Consider the following 19,514-nt stretch of genomic DNA (forward strand, 5'->3'; position numbering starts at 1 on the left):
GATGGGGATATGTACAGATAGAAAAAGATAACAAAAATATATTGTTCAGTGTGAAACAGAAGATAGAAAATTGTGTTCACAAATCAATGGCATTAGTGTACACAAATAATTCCATAGCTGAGAAAGAAATTGTAAGTATAGTCCCCTTTAAAATAGAGGGAGGAGAGGAATCTTAAATACCTAGCAATTAAGCTAACAAAATATGTGAAAGACCTCTATGATGAAAACTATAAATCATTTAAAAAGGAAATAGAAGAAGACCTTGAAAAATGGAGAACCCTACCATGTTCTTGGATTGGCAGGATCAACATTATCAAAATGACCATATTACCAAAAGCAATATACATATTCAACGCAATCCAAATCAAATCCCAACAACATTCTTCTCAGAAATAGAAAAGATGATACAAAAGTTCATCTGGAACCACAAAAGACCACGAATAGCTAAAGCTATCCTGAAAAATAGAAATCAAACTGGAGGAATCACAATTCCAGACCTCAAGACATACTACAAAGCAGTGGTTATCAAAATAGTCTGGTACTGGTACAGTAACAGTCAAGATTAGTGCAACAGATTGGAAACACCACCAATCTTTGACAAGAAAACTGAAAACAATCCAGGCAAAAAGCCTGGTCTCTTCAACAAATGCTGTTGGGACAGCTGGATAGCAGCTTGCAGAATTAAAAAGCAAGACCCCCACCTGTCACATTATACTAAAATCAGTTCTAAATGGTTCAAGGACCTACATCTACACCCAGAAACCATCAAATTATTAAAGGAAAACATAGGAAGCACACTCCAAGATATAGGAATGGGGAAAGACTTCTTAGAAAAAGATGCCAAAAGCAAAGGCAATCAAAGCCAAAAAGAACAAACGGAACTACATCAAACTAAAGAGCTTCTGTACAGCAAAGGAAACAATTAACAAAGTGAAGAAGCAACCAACAGAATGGGAGAAAATTTTTGCATACTACACAAGTGATAGGGGACTAATATCCAGGATCTACAAAGAGCTTCAGAAACCCAGGGACAGCAAAAACAAAAACAAACAAACAAAAAAACCCTGTAACAAAATGGGCAAAAGAATTGAACAGACATTTCTCAAAAGAACAGGTTCAAATGGCTAACAGACATATGAAAAGATGCTCAGGCTCCCTAGCCATCAGACAGACACAAATGAAAACCACGTTGAGGTACCAACCAACTCCAGTGAGACTGGCCTACATTCAGAACTCAACTAACAACACCTGCTGCTGTGGATGTGGGGAGAAAGGCACCCTTCTTCACTGCTGGTGGGAGTGTAGGCTAGTACAACCACTGTAGAAATCAGTAATGGAGAGTGCTTGGAAAATTGTAAATAACCTGCCACATTACCCAGCTATCCTGCTCCTAGGAATATACCCAAAAGAAGTGAAATCTGCATGTGAGAAGGGGATCTGTAATCCTGTATTTCCAGCAGCACAATCTACAATAGCAAAGACATGGAAACAATCCAGATGTGCATCCAAGGAAGAGTAAAGAGACTGTAGTCCATCTACTCCATGGAATATTATTCAGCCAATAAGAAGAACGAAATTCTTCTATTTACAACCAGGTGGTCCCAACTGGAGACCATTATGCTCAGTGAAATGAGTCAATCACGAAAGAAAAATTCGATACATTCTCTCCCATATAAGGCAGCCAACATGGAAAGTGTAACTCTAATAATCCAATCTGTACTGTTTTTTTGATTGTTTGCTTTTTTGGTTGTACCCCTTTTGTTTTGATATTTTTAAACTGTAATATTATTTCAACCCCAACAGCCTGTATCACATATAATAAGATATTGTGAAGTAATCAATGAACCAACAATCAATGTAAGTCAGACTGCTTATGATCTACATCAAAGATTTGTAAAATCTAATATACTTTTAAGACCCTATGCTACTCGGTAATGGGGCGGGAGAGCAGAGAAATCTTCCATCTCCTTAGAATGTGTGAGGAAGACGTGAAGTGTAACCTATCAGGAACATTACAGGTAACTGATAGACAACAGAATTGAATCAGCATTAGACAATAGTAAAACTACAAAGACATAGGGGGAATCAAGAGCGATCCGGACAACTTCTTAACAGGAGGTCATATGCACAGAGTGGGAGTTGGGGTGGACCCGAGAGTGGAGCAGGTGGACAAGAGGAGGCTTGTAATCCCAACCCTGAAGACTCCCGGATCCTCACCAAGGACTATCAGTATGGGCACCAAGGACTACATCCCAACTACCAAGGAGACCATGGGGAATTGGAGTGCCTTCGGAGGCCGAGAACTCTGAGGTCATCCATCCCCATTTGGATCTACCACATGGGATGCAAGAAGCCCAAATCCTTCCTTGCAGGATCCAAGTTCATCGGAACAACAGCCAGGAGCCCTGAGCGGTCCACAGAAACAGAAGAACAGTAAACTTCCTTCAGGACTAGGGAGAGGAGCTTTCTCTGGTCCTTACTTAGTTCCAACTTTGCATCCCCACCCTCTCTTGCAATGATCATCAGGGTCGCTCCAGAGGGCCCCCCAAAAAAACAACAACAACAACAACAACAAAATTAGGATAGAGAGAGAACAGTAAGGAACCAGACAGGAAACGGTCAGCTTGGACTCCCATATACCTCACTAGGCAGGACACAAAGATCAGTTACTCCTCACTAAGGTATTGAAGATTTCGCTGCACACCCCTCCTAAAACTGTTCTGCACCTCAACTGTTGACATATGTCTTGTTCGAGTTATAAGTCAGTTTATACTATTCTAAAATCTGCCAAGTTCAGCAAAATTATGCTTCAACACTATAAACTGCTAAATACTAAAATGAAAATAGACACAAAACAGCTGAATAGTACCCTATAGCCATTTTAAGGTGTATAGCAGCCGGTTGTATATAAACTAAAATTGAAATTTCAGTGAAGTAGTCACAGGATGCGGTGAAGAACTTGCATTTGTAACATATTGATTACTCAATACTATGTCAAATAATTCCATAATGTTGTAAATTATTGTTGATGTTATGTTGTGGCTTTAAATTGATCAGGATGATATTCTGCCAGCTCTGCCTTCAGACCAGAGATGGTCTCCCCAAGAAACCATTGAATTTATCTGGACAATAAGATGCCTGACTCTATGCTTGGTATATGCTTGCAATGAAAGAATCTTGACTGAATTTGAAATGTAACACTGCAACAAGGTGGAGGAATCCACCATGGGGGGAGGGATTGGGGAGGGGTGGAGGGAATCCCAGAGCCTATGAAACTGTGTCACATAATGCAATGTAATTAATAATAAAAAAAAAAGAAAATTGTGTTCATATGATCTCATTGTTGTTAAAAATTTATATAAAAGACAGTCACATCTTGGGTCCAGTGTGGTAGCCTAGTGGCTAAAATTCTACCCTTGCATGAGCTGGGATCCCATATGGGCACCAGTTGGGTCCCGGCAACTCCACTTTCCATCCAGTTCCCTGCTTGTGGCCTGGAAAAGCAGTGGAGGATGGCGCGAAGCCTTTGGACCCTGCACCCATGTAGGAGACCCAAAAGAAGGCTGTTTCCTGGCTCCAGATCAGCTCAGCTCTGGCCATTGCAGCCACGTAGGGAATGATTCAGTGTGCGGCAAATCTTCCTCTGTCTCTCCTCCAGAATTAGGTTTAATATGTTGCTCTGTTTCCTTTTTGTTACAGTTGGATGTAGTTTTCAATAGTTTCTAGTTTGGTTTGTTTTGCTTGTTTGTGAGTCATTTTTGACATTATTAACGTTCAAGCATTTATTCACCAGAGCCACCGATATTTAGATATGTCTTTTTTTTTTTAAAGATTTATTCATTTCATTACAGCCAGATATACACAGAGGAGGAAAGACAGAGAGGAAGATCTTCCGTCCAAAGATTCACTCCCCAAGTGACCACAACGGCTGGTGCTGCGCTGATCCGATGCCAGGACCAGGAACCTAACCCAGGTCTCCCACACGGGTGCAGGGTCCCAAAGCATCGGGCCGTCCTCAACTGCTTTCCCAGGCCACAAGCAGGGAGCTGGATGGGAAGTGGAGCTGCCGGGATTAGAACTGGCGCCCATGTGGGATCCCGAGGCTTTCAAGGTGAGGACTTTAGCTGCTAGGCCACTGCGCTGGGCCCCTGCAGGATTTTAAATGACCAAAAATAATGCTTCTGCTACAAGACAAATGTAAGGGTGGCGATGGTAAGAGGGGTAAATGGAGAAGCCAGTAAACAACAAAAAGTCAGTTGCAAATGGACTTCAATTGGTTCCTAACTCCGGATGAAACTAAAGACACAATTACACCTACAAAACAACAAATTCTAAACATTTCCTAAAAGGCTATTTGACATAAAACGTTTTGGTTTTAGATTTTTAAGAGTACTTGTCTTTTAGAAGTATATACTGAAATTGGGATATCTGAGATGTATTTCAAAATAACTCCGAGCAAGGGTAGGGGACGTGCTTGGGAATCTGGATAACAAAATCGGTCAAGAACTGCTAACTGAACCTGGGAAAGTGGTATGAACAGAGGCTCATTACATTGTTGCGATATTCTTACACATGCCAAAATATATTCTATATGAAAACAAATCACATCAACTCAGCAGTGGACTCCAAGCAGGTGAGCAGCACCACAGGGCCTGTCACAGACTCGACCGCAGACATGATGGCTGTGAACTGTCCCCGGAATGGGGTTGGGGAATGCTGAGGAAGTACATTACAGGTGAGCAATGACTTCTGGGGACTTCCATGGACTGGGTCACTGAAATTACAGGTAAATGAGGGGGTTGAAACCAGGTGGTTTGGAGAGAGGGAAGCTGCAAGACCTGTCTGGGACAGACTAGGACAGCAGTCCATGTGGGAGACCTGGGCTGGGCTAGCTGGCATTGATCATAGCACACTCGTGCACACGAAAGCCAGGACTTGGGGCAGGTCCCGGCAGGAATAGGCCACAGTATCCATCAGGGAGTGTCGGGACAGAGGGTAACACATGACACGTTAGGCTGGGTCATGACACTAACCAGCACATGAGAGAACAGGGTCTGGGGACAGTCTGAAGGGAATTTATGGGCTCAGACCCGTAGGACTGACGGTTTGGGTGAGAGCTGGCAGTGGTGAAGGCCAAGCTAGACATGAGCACGGAAATCACCAACGCTCATGGTAACAAGTTCAGAGTAGGGGAGGTTGCCCCAAGCTGCAGCACCCACAGGCACAACCAAGAATTGGGTGTAGGGACGGGCTGGAATACAGCATCCATCAGCACTCACCAAGAATGAGACTGGGGGTGCGGCATGCTGGGTAGGACCACAGCACCTATTGACACACGTGAGATCCAGGTCTGGGGGTGGGCCCCTACTAAGCTTTAGCTCCTACTGGGGAGCTTGAGAATTGGGGCTAGGTGTAGGCCAAGCCAGGCAGAGCTGCTTCAATTATCGGCGGGGAGGACCAAGCAAGGCCAGGTCAAGTCACAGCACACACATGCATACATGGAAGCCAGGATCGGGTGTGGGACATGCTGGGTTAGGCTTCTGTACCTGCCAGTTTGCATGAAAGATGGGGCAGGCTGGACTAGGCTAGGACGCAACATCTGATGGCAAATGCCAAGACAGGGGATGGGTTATGCCAGGCCGGTGAAAGCAACGACTGGCAGACATATGCTAGACTTGTGGCTGGTGGGGCCTGGCGCAGTGACCTAGCAGCTAAAGTCCTCGCCTTGAATGCACCGGGATCCCATATGGGCATGGTTCTAATCCCGGCACCTCCACTTCCCATCCAGCTCCCTGTTGGTGGTCTGGGAAACCAGTCGAGGACGGCCCAAAGCCTTGCGACCCTGCATCCAATTGGGAGACCTAGAAGAGCTCCTGGCTCCCAGCTTCGGATCCACGCAGTACCAGTTATGTGGTCACCTGGGGAGTGAATCATAGGATAGAAGATCTTTCTCTCTGTCTCTCCTCTCTGTATATCTGACTTTGCAATAAAAATAAACAAATAAATAATAAAAAGACTTGTGACTCGGAGTGGGCCTGGTTGGGGAGCTAAGGGGACACTCCAGCTGTCCTCTGGTTCCCATTGGTGAGTGTGAGAGCCAGAATGGGGGAGGGAAACTGGGTCAAACATGGCTGCAGTATACATCAGCATGGATGTGGACTAGGTCTGGGGTGTCAGAGTGGGCTGGGTTCCATCACTCGCTGGTGCTCGCAAGAGCCCAGGTAGGTGAAGGAGAGGTTTGGCTAGGTCTCAGTACCCACTGAACCACATGAGTGCCAGGTCTGGTAATGGGCCACACAGGGGTTGGCTGTTAACACCCATTGGTAAGAGCCAGAAAGGGTGTGGGCTGGCTGGGTAAGGTCACTGTACCTACCAGTGAATGCTGGGAGGGGAGGTAAGCCAAGTCAGGCTTGGCCAAAGACCCACCAGTGTGCACGAGATGTGGACTGCGGGGTGGCCTGACAGAGGAGCTTGGGGAACTCCTCTGTCAGGACACAGTCCCTGCTGATGAGTGAAAGAGACAAAGGTATGCGCAGCCCAGCCAGGCCAGGTTACAATACCCGCCAGCATACATTTGGGTCAGGTCTCGGAGCGGGCTAGGACAGGCAAGTTCATAGTACCCGATGGCAGATGTAAGAACCAGCATGGGGTGCAGGACAGGTTGGGCTGAGCTGCAACATCAGTCAGTTTACAATAGGACTGAGACTAGGAGCTGGGCTAGGCTGGGCTAGGCTGGGCTAGGTCGCAGCACCCACCAGCACAACTGGAACTCTGCGCAGGCCGGGCTGAGCCAGGCTGTAGCACTTGCCGGCAGATACGGAGGCGCGGCAGGTCATGACAGACTGGTGGGCAGCACCCACCAGCATATGCAAGACTCCAGGGGGAGGATGAGCCTGGTGGGGGTGCTGCAGGGGCTCCAGGCTGGGTTGGGTAACTATCTGCTGGTACACGCATGAGTCAGATTAAACGCAGGCTGGCTGGGCTTTGCCACAGTCATCAGTTGACAAGTGCCAGGACTTGGGGCAAGTACTGTCCAGGCAGACTTCAGTACCACTTGGAAAGTGCAAGATCTGGGGCCTAGTAGGGAAGAGTGGGGCCAGCAGGGAAACTATGGACACTCCTCTGATGGGCTGGAGCTTCCACTAGTGAGTAAGAGAACCAGAGATGGGGGCCAGCCTGGCTGGACAGGTGGTAGCACGTGCTAGTATAAGTGTGGGCTGGATAGTGGGGTCAATTGTGCTAAACTAGGTTGCAGCACCCATGGGTGTGTAGAAGAGCCAAAAAGGATGTGGGTGGGACAGACTGGACCAGTCTGCTGCACACACTGGCATGTATAGGAAACAGTGCTGGGGGCAGGCCTGGTGGAAGTAATTGACTGTCACTGTGACTAGTGTCCATGAGGGCAGAGTGTTTAGTGTGCAGGGTTGGGCTGGGCCACAGCATCTGTTGGTTTGCGTATGAGATATGGCTAGGGACAGAACTGACCAGGCAACTGCACCAACCGGATTGTGTGTAGCCTGATGTGGGTGACGGACTGAGCCAGACCTCACATTGACTGGCACACACAGCAGTCAGGTCTGGGGTCACCTCAGGAGAGGTCTCTTGGGGACTCTCAATTGGACTGCTGGACTCAAACTCCAACCACAGGGAAAATCGCAGGGTTTGTGGTCTGACCTTGAAATGCTTGTATCGGAACTGGGCCTCCTAGACTGTTGAAGAATGTGCAGTTCACAGCATGCCCAGTTACACAAGGCAGACACGACAGCTCATTGAGGCCTGCAGAGGACATCTATTACCATGGCAGAGGACAGAGAGCAGAACAAACTGGACAGCTCTCCTGGCAAAGCTTTAACAGCAAGTACCTGTGTGAGTAGAGACTAAGGCGGATATGTCAGCCAATGGATCCTGGAAGGATTTCCTAATCCTTGGAGCAATGAAATCAAGAGTGTCTCAGAACGAACAAAACCTATTATAACAGTACCATTCGAACATGTTCCACATCAGAGATCCTTCCCCATCCACAGGTACTGATGCAGTTAGGCTGCCGGGAGCAGCCCTCTTTCCTCTTCTCCCCTCCTCCACCTTAATACAGTGGTCCTTCTCAATTATGTAAACATTATCAAGAAGATAAATTTATATATTAGAAAATTTTAAAAATTAGAAAGTTTTTACATATAAATTTACATAGGGAAAATTCTGGAAGGATATATACCAAACAAAATGTTTTTCTTTGCCTGCCTGCATTCTCTATTTTTCTGCAACAGATGCTTTCACTACACTTAAATAGAAAGCAAAACAAACAAACCAACCCTCATAATTTTAAATGCTCTTTTCCCTGGTTGTTTAAATAGCAAATAGGGTAACTTTGAATAGATGCTACAGGGCTCTGGCATTGTGGCCCAGAAGGTTAAGCCGCTGTCTGACACTGCATCCAATATAAGCAATGGTTTGTATCCTTACTGCGCTTCTTCCCATTCAGCTCCCTGTCAATGGCACAGGAGAAGCAGGGGAAGATGGGTCAAGCGTTTGGGTCCCTGTCCCATGTGGGACACCTGGATGAAGCCCCAGCTTCCTGGATTTGGCTTGGCTCAGTGATGGATGATGTGGCCAACCAGGGCGTGAACCAACAGATGGAAAATCGTTTCTCCTTCTATCTCTGTAACTGTGACTTTCAAAATAAATAAATAAATCTAAAATGAAGAAATACACACACATACGAACAGATATCAGAATAATGGGAGTTAAAATTTATGAGTATGGCTCAATGAACAAGGAGAAAAAAAATTCTTAAATGCTTCTCCTCCACATCCTCCTAATTTGGACCTGAGGACTGAACAACTATTCAACCAAAATTTTAATGATATCCTAGAAACAAATGTCATGATAGTCATTTCAAGTTCCAAAGTTCATAATATGTTAATCTGAACGTAAAGTTTTCCTACCCACATTGTTAATCACTTTCTGAAACAGTTGATTCTTTAACACCTCCATATCCTAGTTCCTATTTTAGTAGTATTATCAAGCATGCCGAATTTAAAAGGAAAAAACACAACTCTATCTTACCGGTGGCAAAGAATGTCGTCCACATTCAATTGTGACGAGTTTGTGGCACTTCTTATGAACCAGAAGTTTACAGTTGATGCACTTATACCCTTGGCGCCCAAGTCCCCATATTCGGTCTGTGCAGATGGCACAGTGAGCACGCTAGAACAAGTAATTCCACAATATTTTATTAACAAAAATGAGTCATAATCATTTCCTACCAGTCTGCTTATAAAATAATGAAAATAAGTGGTTGCTCCAACTTAATTCTTTTCATCATGGCATAAACTTCTAGTTCATGGCTAAACAAGATTTCCTCATACATAATTTTTCAAAAGCTATGAGGGTTCAGTAAAAAATAACAGGAAGCAATCCTTGCTTTAAAGAGGCAAAATTCACAGACATGTTCTTTCTAAGTTGTTCAAAGTTCACAGTACGGCTCTGGCCATACATAGCACATTAATCCTCTGCCTTTGGTGCCTGTACTCCCTGTGGGTACTGGTTCACAGTACGGCTCTGGCCACACAGAGCACATTAATCCTCTGCCTTTGGTGCCTGTACTCCCTATGGGTACTGGTTCACAGTACGGCTCTGGCCACACAGAGCACATTAATCCTCTGCCTTTGGTGCCTGTACTCCCTGTGGGTACTGGTTCACAGTACGGCTCTGGCCACACAGAGCACATTAATCCTCTGCCTTTGGTGCCTGTATTCCCTGTGGGTACTGGTTCACAGTACGGCGCTGGCCATACATAGCACATTAATCCTCTGCCTTTGGTGCCTGTATTCCCTGTGGGTACTGGTTCACAGTACGGCGCTGGCCATACATAGCACATCAATCCTCTGCCTTTGGTGCCTGTATCCCTGTGGGTACTGGTTCACAGTACGGCGCTGGCCACACAGAGCACATCAATCCTCTGCCTTTGGTGCCTGTATCCCTGTGGGTACTGGTTCACAGTACGGCGCTGGCCACACAGAGCACATTAATCCTCTGCCTTTGGTGCCTGTATCCCTGTGGGTACTGGTTCACAGTACGGCTCTGGCCACACAGAGCACATCAATCCTCTGCCTTTGGTGCCTGTATCCCTGTGGGTACTGGTTCACAGTACGGCGCTGGCCACACAGAGCACATCAATCCTCTGCCTTTGGTGCCTGTATCCCTGTGGGTACTGGTTCACAGTACGGCGCTGGCCATACATAGCACATCAATCCTCTGCCTTTGGTGCCTGTATCCCTGTGGGCACTGGTTCTAGCTCCAGCTGCTCTCCTTCCAGCTCCCTGAAAACGGCCTAGGAAAACAGTGGAGGATGGCACAAGGCCTTGGGCCCCTGCAGCCATGTGGGAGACCCAGAAGAAGTCCCTGGCTCCTGGCTTTGGACCAGCATAGCTCTGGCCATTGCACCATTTGGGCAGTGAACAAACGGAAGAATTCTTTCTCTCTCTCTCTGTGTGTGTGTGTGTAAGCCTGGCTTTTATGTAAAATAAAAAAAAAAAAATCACATATAAAAAAAGTTCAGAGTAACGAAAATAGAAAAAGTTAATTCAGACTGAAATCCTTATGGCTTTCTAGTCTATTCAGAGGTCAAACTGAAGCCCTGCTTTATTAAAACATAACACCAAAAGTGATTTTTATGTAAGACTTATTACGTATCAGTACTGGGGATGGCATTAGGACTTAGTACATTAAGCACCTGCCTGTGGTACCAGAGACCCATATGGGCGCTGGTTTGTCCTGGCAGCTCCACTTCTGATGCAACTCCCTGTTAATAATCTGGGAAGGCAGCAGAGGATGACCCAAATCCTGGGGCCCCTGCATCCCAAATCCTTGGGTCCCTGCATCCCAAATCCTTGGGTCCCTGCATCCATGTGGGAGACCCAAAGAAGGCTTTTGTTTCTGGCTTTGGATCAGCTCAGCTCCAGCCACAGAATACAATAGTAGGGATTATCTTTGTTTCCCCTTCTTTCTCTGTAACTTTGCCTTTCAAATAAAACTAAATAAATCTTTTTTTTTTAAAGATTTATTCATTTTTATTGGAAAGCCGGATATACAGAGAGGAGGAGAGACAGAGAGGAAGATCTTCCGTCCAAAGATTCACTCCCCAAGTGACCAAACGGCCGGTGCTGCGTCGATCCGAAGCCGGGAACCAGGAACCTCTTCCGGGTCTCCCAATTGGTTGCAGGGTCCCAAAGCATTGGGCCGTCCTCGACTGCTTTCCCAGACCACAAGCAGGGAACTGGATGGGAAGTAGAGCTGCCAGGATTAGAACCGGCGCCCATATGGGATCCCGGTGCGTTCAAGGCGAGGACTTTAGCTGCTATGCCTCGCCGCCGGGCCCTCAAATAAATCTTAAATATGAGTACTGCCAAGAATAAAAGTTTGGGGATATCAGGTGGTGGTTTCTCTGTGCATTGAAGAATTTAGAACATAAATTCGCAGTTAACAAAAGATTTTGAAATTATGGCACTCAGGAGACAGATTACCTATTTCAAAACTTTGGCTCCACCAACTGTGTCACCTGGGGCAAGTTACTTAATTGCTGTATACTCCAGTTTTCTTATCTATACAACAGAAATATAAAGTACCCATTTCACAGAGTGCCTATAAGAACTTCACAGAGGAGTGAGGCAGTTGGAAAGTGCAGGATACATAGTAAAAGCTAGACAAGTCTTTGGTATTATTATCTTTCTGTATCATAAAAAAATTTACAGCATTAAATAGTTTGCACCATAAACTAGGTCTGGTTCCTAGGCACCTGGAAATGTTCTTAAAAATTTAAATATTCTTCTTGCTAGAATCATCACAAACATAATTACTCTATTTAAAGCTTCTTTTGTCATTAAAAATTATATATATACTGCCCCAGGCAAACAATCAAGCACAGCCCCACTGACTATAAACGGAAACAAGACTTAATTACCAAACTGCTTCTCTTACAGGAAAAAGAAAAAAAATGAAGCCAAAGTCAGAAATTGTCAGCATACAATAAATGTGTTTACCCTGTTGAACCTCTTGGCTTGAAAGGTATGGCCATTTGCACAATAAAGCTTTCTCCAGCGGCGTGCACCTCTGCGGTAGATGGATTCTGAAGAGAGATAACAAAAAAAAAAAAAAAAAAGCCAAGTCTGAGTAAAAGTCACTTTTTAATTAAGCCTGTAATTTTTTTCATGATATTCATGAATATATATATTGCTTAGACATTCAGAATTGAAAAAGTAAAAGTTTCATCAAGGGCATAGACAACAATAATAACCTTGGCCTTCAGTACTGACAGCATCTATGGAACAAACTGGCAGGTGGGATCTTGTTTATCACTCCAACTCCCAATAAAAATTAACTTTAAAAAGACCACAAAATGTAAATATTTGGAGGTTGGCACAGTGGTGCATTTAGCTAATCCTCTGCCCTATAGCACCGCATCCCATATGGGTGCTGGTTCCAGACATGCCTGCTGCATTTCCAATCCAGTTATCTGCTTCTGGCCTAGGAAAGCAGTAGAGGATGGCTCAGATCCTGGGTTCCTTGCAACCAGGGGAGAGACCCAGAGTAAGCTTCTGGCTCCTGGCTTTGGACTGGCCCAGAAGGCCTTTGCAGCCATCTGGAGTCAGCAGATGGAAGACTGATCTGTCTTCCCTCTCTCTGGAAATCTACCTGTCAAATAAAAATCAATAAAACTTAAAAAATAAGTGACAAACTACACTGCATATGGAAGGCAATAACTTATAAACAAACAGCTGCTTACACATATAAACACATCAAAATAGTGCTTTGCCACTTCCAATTCACCCCATTAATAAAAATTCCCATAACAACTGCTAAGGGACAAATGATGACGTATCTAAAGGTAAAATGTTATGTTAGTTGGTCTGGAATAGCATAACAAAAAAATTAAAATAAAACAAGCATATTTTAACATACATATATGCATGCCTATATGTGCAGAGAGACAAATCAGACCTAAAGCAAACAGGGAAAATGCTAAACGGAAAATCTGAGCATAAGTTACATGAGGATTCTTATTTTAAATGTGAGTTCACAGTGTCTATAGGTTTAAAATATCCAAAACGGGAATCAAGATGGTGGAATAGGGTGAGGTCACGTTGAAACAGATGGAGAATCATTAGCCAGGGTGAAACACAGACAGCACATTCTAGGAAACAGAAGAAGACAGGCCAATTGCAGAGGGGCACCTGGAGACTGACAGACACAGGAAAGCCGCATACACAACGATGTGGCGTAGCAGTGACCAGATACCACAGTGGCAGACAGTGAGCAGAGATCTGAGCTCCAACAGCAGCCAGGTAAGAGAGAGAGTTCACCGGGAGCTCAGCAGGTGAACCCAGGCAATGAACTGTCCATGCTGCAGATTTGTTTGATTCAACCAGGAGCAGACCCCAAACAGACAGTACAGAAACAGGGTGGATTTCACAACCCAGCCCCGCACCAGAGCCAAATCAGGCAATATTGTATGAAGGGAGGTAAAGGCTGTGGGACTGTGCATGGACTAAGCTGGGAGCAAACTCATTTCTGGCTCAGTGCATTGTACCGACATTGTCCTACAGGTTCTACCCAAAATAGGTCTGGGTAGCCTCAAGACATAATGGCCAGCAGATCCAGAACTCCAGCAGTGGTACATCAGGTGTCAATGTTGTACAATGTGGCAAAGGCTGTGAGACTGGAGGGAAAACAGTGAGTTGCCAATGCACAGAGCTGAGCTGGGAGCAAACTCACTTCCAGCTCAGTGCATTGCACTGGTCCCACAGGGAAAAAAATACCAACTTTGCCATCATATGGGTCAAAATAGGTCCGGGTGGCCCTCAGACCTAACGGCCAGCAGGTTCTGTTAAGATCAGCACCACCAACAACCTAGTTATTTAGGACACCTGGTATCTCCCTAATACTGAGAACTGCTCAAACCATAAGCGGGAGAAAGGTTGTACAGACAATGGTGCAGCCACAGCACGGGATCACAGGAGGTTTAGAGTGGTGAGAAGAGTTGGGGCTACAGAGACCATGGTGCAAGCCTAACACAAGGATCCAGACCAGACTCTTGCTGGAGGGAGTGGCACAAGTGACTGCAAACAAAGAACTGGGTACCAACAACAGTAAGTAAAACTGAATTACAGACCTGTGGGTGACATAGCTTAGAAACTTGCCCTAATGAGAAGAATTTGCTAATCAGAAGTACAATGACCAAGAGCAGAAGAAACAGGGGCACAATGAATATTACTGAAGACTCCCCTGCAAAGGAGCAAAAGCCTTTGCCAGCCTCAGAGTTAACTCAGAAATACATGAAGGATGTAGGAGAAAAAGAACTTTAAAAACTTGTTATAAGGCTTCGTATCATCAACAAGAAGCAATGCGGGAATTGAAGGAATATGTCACACAAAGAAAAAGCAACACTAAAACAATATCAATCAGAATTATTAGAAATGAAGAACACAATAGAGCAAATAAAAAAACTGAGTGGAAAGTCTCAGTAATAAAATAAATGAAGCAGAAGAAAGAATCTCAGAATTGGAAACTATTTCTTGCCCAATGGTGAAACAATCAAAAAGCTGGAAGAGGAACTAAGACAAACTAAGAAAAGTATTCAGGAATTAAGGAACACTATTAAGAAGTCAAATATCAAAGTTATGAGAGCTCCAGAAGGCACAGAAAGAGCTGGGTTTAAAAATGCATTCAATTAAATAATAAAGGAAAACTTCCCTAATCTGGAGAAAGAATTGGGAAACAACATCCAGAAGGGGCATAAAACTCCCAACAGAATTGACCAAAAGCATAGAACATGATGACCAAGCTCTCTTGAGTAAAATATAAGGAAAAGATCCTTAAATATACATATGAAAAAAATCAAAGACCTATAGAGGAATAGCAATCAGACTCACAGGAGACCTCTCACAGGAAACCCTACAGGCCAGAAGAAAATGGAGTGACATAGTCCGGATTTTAGAAGCAAAAAATTGTTGGCCCAGGATAACATACTCAGCAAAGCTTTTCTTCGTCTTTGAAAATGAAATAAAATGCTTCCACAGTAAAGCTCAAAGAATATGCTTCTTCCAGACCTGCCTTACAAATGATACTTAAGGAAGTTCTCTTGACAGAGAGGAGGAATTACACCCACCAAAACTAAAGACAAATGTGAAGAAAATCCCAGTAAAATAACAACAGAAGACTCAATCAATAAACAACCCATTGCTAAAATGACAGGATCAAATTATCACCCATTCATATTAACCCTGAATGTAAATGGCTTAAACTCATCAATCAAATGTCGTAGATTAGTAGACAGGATTTAAAAAACAAAACCCATCTATCTGTTGCCTACAGGAGACACATCTCACCAAGAAAGATCAGCAGAAACTATATCTCATGGATTTTGATGTTTTTGCTTTTATTTTCATTTCCTCAAAAGTTTTTTTTTCACATTAAATTCTTCACTGACTCAGATCACACAGAAGCATCATTTTCTTCAAGAAGGTTCTTGATTTTCATTTCTTCACCAACACATTAGACATTAGTAGCATGTTATCTGATTTTATAGCACTGTAAATTTTTATTTGTCTTCTTGATGTTGATTTTGTTTCGTGGTTTTTCATTTAATGGGATGTACAGTAACTGTGTATTGGAGACTATGATATGTGGTAGCATGTTATTTAACTTCATGGCATTGTAAATTTCTATTTTTCTTCCTGCTGTTAATTTTGTATTATGACTTTTAATTTAAGAGATGTATAGTAACTGTGTAATGGAGACTATCATATCCAGAAGTTAGAATACAATGCAGTATGCATCTCTACTTCCAGACTAAAGATGGACTTTCAATGAAACTGTTAAATATATCTTGACAAGAGGATGCTGGACTCTCTGCCATTGCTAATGCCCGCAATGATGGACTTATGAACTATTTATGAAGAAGTATACTATAGTAATAATACAGGGGAAATCAGTGAGAGGGAGGGACAAGGGGATTTGCAGAGCGGGAAAGGGAAATCCCAGAGCTTATGGAACTGTATCATAAAATAAGAATAAAATAATGAAAAAAAAAGAGAGAAAAATGTTTAAACTAAAAAGATAGGAAGACAAATAGCTTAAAATTATTTTTATCAAAGATGTCCCGTAAGTTGCAACTAAGAGCTATCTGAATTTCATCTGTTAACAGAACAATTTAGTCAGTTGCTAATATTTAATTCTACATTCTGAAAAACAGAAAAAAAATGAATGAAGGGCTGAAGTTGGCCCACCAGGTTAAGTCGCTGAGTGTGGCCCTGGCATTCCGTATGGGCAGCAGTGTTGAGTCCCAGCTGCTCAGCTTCTGATCTAGTAGTACTCTGCCAATGCACGTGGGAAAGCAGCAAAGGATGGCCCAGGCTGGGCCCCTGCCCTCAACTGGGAGACCCACAAGAACTTCCTCATTTTGGCCTTGGTCAGTCTGTCCTGGCTGCTGAGGCCAGTTGGAAAGTAAGCCAGCGGATGAAACGAAAGATGTTTGTATTGTTCTCTCTTTTTCTTGCTCTGTCTTCCAAATAAATAAATAAATAGGTAAATAAATGTTAAATAAATAGCAAAATGAATTAGAAATTCTATTTCATATTATTTTTTACTTGTGCTATTACATAATAACTTCTCCTGAACACAAAGTATATGAATACTCACTGTCTTCTCCTGGACAAGGCATTCCAGGACGTTCTGGCACACAAGGGAATACTGCAAGGAAATAAAATCAATTAATAGTACATTTTAGAATTCAAATTCCTCACCTAGAACAAGATACTCAGCACACAAATAATATTAGTTGAAGGCATCCATTTTCCCAAGGCTACATAAAAGCTTTTCATAACAACAAACATATGTACAAACATCAAAATTTCAAAATTACTCATTTTAGTTCCTGTTGTATCACTACTTTTATCCTTAAAAAAAAACATTATTTCACTGGTTACTCAAAACCATGTCAATTCCATAATGCTGTAAATTGCTGTTGATGTTATATTGGGACTCTTAATTGATTGGGATGATATTCTACCAGCTCTTACTTCAGACCAGAAATGGTCTCCCCAAGAAACTGCTCAATTCATCTGGACAATAAGTACCTGGACTCTATGCTTGGTATGTGTTTGCGAGGAAAGAATCCTGATTGAATTTGAACTGTAATGCTGCAACAAGGTGGAGGAACCCACCAGGGGGGAAGGGCATGGGGAGGGGTGGGGGGATTCCCAGAGCCTATGAAACTGTCACATAATGCAAAATAATTAATAAAAAAATTTTTTAAAAAACACATTATTTCGACACATTTGCTACAACAATAAATTACCAAAATCTATGCAAATATGGAACATAAAATATTAGTGGGGTTGAGCATCATGGAGCAGTGAGTTAAGCTGTTGCTTAGGATTCCAGTATCGCATGAGTTGTGGCTCAAGCCCTGCTTCCAATCCAGGTTTTTGCTAAAATGTCCTGGATCAAAGGGCTTGGGCCATGCTACCCATGTAGGATACCCAGACGGAATTCCAGGCTCCTGATTTTAACCTGGTCCAACCCTGCTTTGTGGGCATTCAGGGAATGAACCAGCTAATGGAAGATCTCTGTCTCTCTCTGCTGCTGCTGTTCTGCATTGCAATTATACATAGCTGAAAGCTTTCCAAAACTAGTTTTAGAAGATGTCTACTGAGGACCCAGTGCAGTAGTCTAGTGGCTAAAGCCCTCGCCTTGCACATGTAGGAAGTCCATATGGGCGTCAGTTCTAATTACAACTGCTCCACTTCCCATCCAGCCTGTGGCCTGGGAAAGCAGCAGAATATGGCCCAAAGGATTGAGACCTTGCACCCACATAGGAGACCCAGAAGAAGCTCCTGGCTTCAGATCAGCTCAGCTCCAGCCATTGTGGCCACTTGGAGAATGAACCAGCAGATGAAAGATCTTTCTCTGTATATATCTGCCTTTCCAATAAAAAATAAGTAAATCTTCAAAACAAAGACGACAAATGCTAAATTTAAAAATAAGTTAACAGGAAAACACAAAACATTTTAAGTGCAAGTTTATTTTAGAAACTATAAATTTACATACTAATTTGAACCATTTTTATGATAGAACATAAAGCAACAGAAAATTTATAAACATTAGTTAAATATTTATGTTCTATGACAGAGTAAATAACACACATTAATAAAGAGCACAGTAGCATGCAGATAAAACCACATGCCTGCAGCTACTACCAGCATGAACTGAGACTGGGGGCAGACCAGGCTGCAGCACCTACCGGTGAATACTGAGGTGAGACATGCCAGACTGGGCCACAGCCTCCACCAGCACATGCGACACCTGGCAGGGATGGGAGTTTGGTAGGGACGCTGCGGGAGGTTCCACTACTGGGCCACTGCTCTTGCTGGTGTGCATGAGAGCTGGGACTGGGGACAGAATAGGCTGGGAAGGGCTACAAAACCCGTTAGCCTGCATATGAGTGGGTTAGGGAGAGAGCCAGGCTGGGTTAAGCGACTATATCCACCGGTACATGCATGAACCAGAATAAGAGTGGGCTGGTTGGGTTTTGCCACAGCGTGGGCTAGTAGGTGTTGGGACTGGGGCAAGTCCTGTCAGGCTAGACTGCAGAACCACCTGGAAAATCAAGATCTGGAGCTGGGAGTGGATCCAGGAGGGAAACTGTGGGTACTCCCCAGATGGGCTGCAGCTCCTGTAAGGGAGCACGAGAACCAGGGCTGGAGTGGGTCTGGCTGGACAGGTGGTACCACCTGCTGGCATGAGAGTGAGCTGGATTGTGAGGTTGGTCAGGCTGAGCCAGGTTCTAACACCACTGATGTATACCAGACCCAAATGGATTGTGGGACAGACTGGATGTCAACTTCACATACCAGAATGCACAGGAACAGGGTCTTGGGGTGGGCCTGGTGGAGGTTATTGAGTCACTCCAACCAGGCTGCTGTCCCCACTGGTGTTTGTGAGGACCAAGTGTGTGGTGGGTAGGGATGAGTTGGGCCACAGCATCCACTGATTCGCACGAGATGGGGCTGAGGACAGAACTGACCAGATGGTTGCAACGACTGGTGTGTATATAGGCTGACGTGGGTGACAGACTAAGTCAGACCCTGCAGTGGCTGACACACATAGGAGTCCAGTCTGGGGTCACCTCAGGTGAGTTTCTTTGGGGACCCCCAACTGGACCACTGAACTTAGAACTCCTATCACAGGGACGATTACAGGACCTGCAGTCTGACCATGGAGTGCATGTGTCAGAACTGGGTCTCATTGATTGCTGAAGATGGCAAGTCCAGATGCACATGGGGAACATGACAGGCAGTTCATTGAAGCCTGCAGAGGGCATCTAGTGCTATGGAGGGAGAAGAAATTGGACAGCTCTCCCAGCCAAGCTCTGACAGCAATTATCTGAGTGAATGGAGACTACAAGGAGGACATCAGCTAATGGACCTTGGAAGGATTTATTCAATCCTGCAGCAACA

The 19,514-nt window shown here is 44.1% G+C and overlaps 1 protein-coding gene across 1 annotated transcript in view; it reads right to left on the minus strand.

Moving 5' to 3' along the window:
• PRKCI (protein kinase C iota) overlaps positions 1-19,514 on the minus strand; it is an 85,707-nt gene that overhangs the window by 26,512 nt on the left and 39,681 nt on the right. The window contains exons 4-6 of the mRNA XM_058661128.1: positions 16,696-16,746; positions 12,039-12,124; positions 9,064-9,204 (exon numbers count right to left, since the gene is read on the minus strand). Coding sequence (XP_058517111.1) covers positions 9,064-9,204; positions 12,039-12,124; positions 16,696-16,746 — 278 coding nt within the window. The remainder of the gene's footprint in view (positions 1-9,063; positions 9,205-12,038; positions 12,125-16,695; positions 16,747-19,514) is intronic.

The sequence above is a fragment of the Ochotona princeps genome, chromosome 3 (genome assembly GCF_030435755.1).
Source record: "Ochotona princeps isolate mOchPri1 chromosome 3, mOchPri1.hap1, whole genome shotgun sequence".
Lineage (NCBI taxonomy): Eukaryota > Metazoa > Chordata > Mammalia > Lagomorpha > Ochotonidae > Ochotona > Ochotona princeps.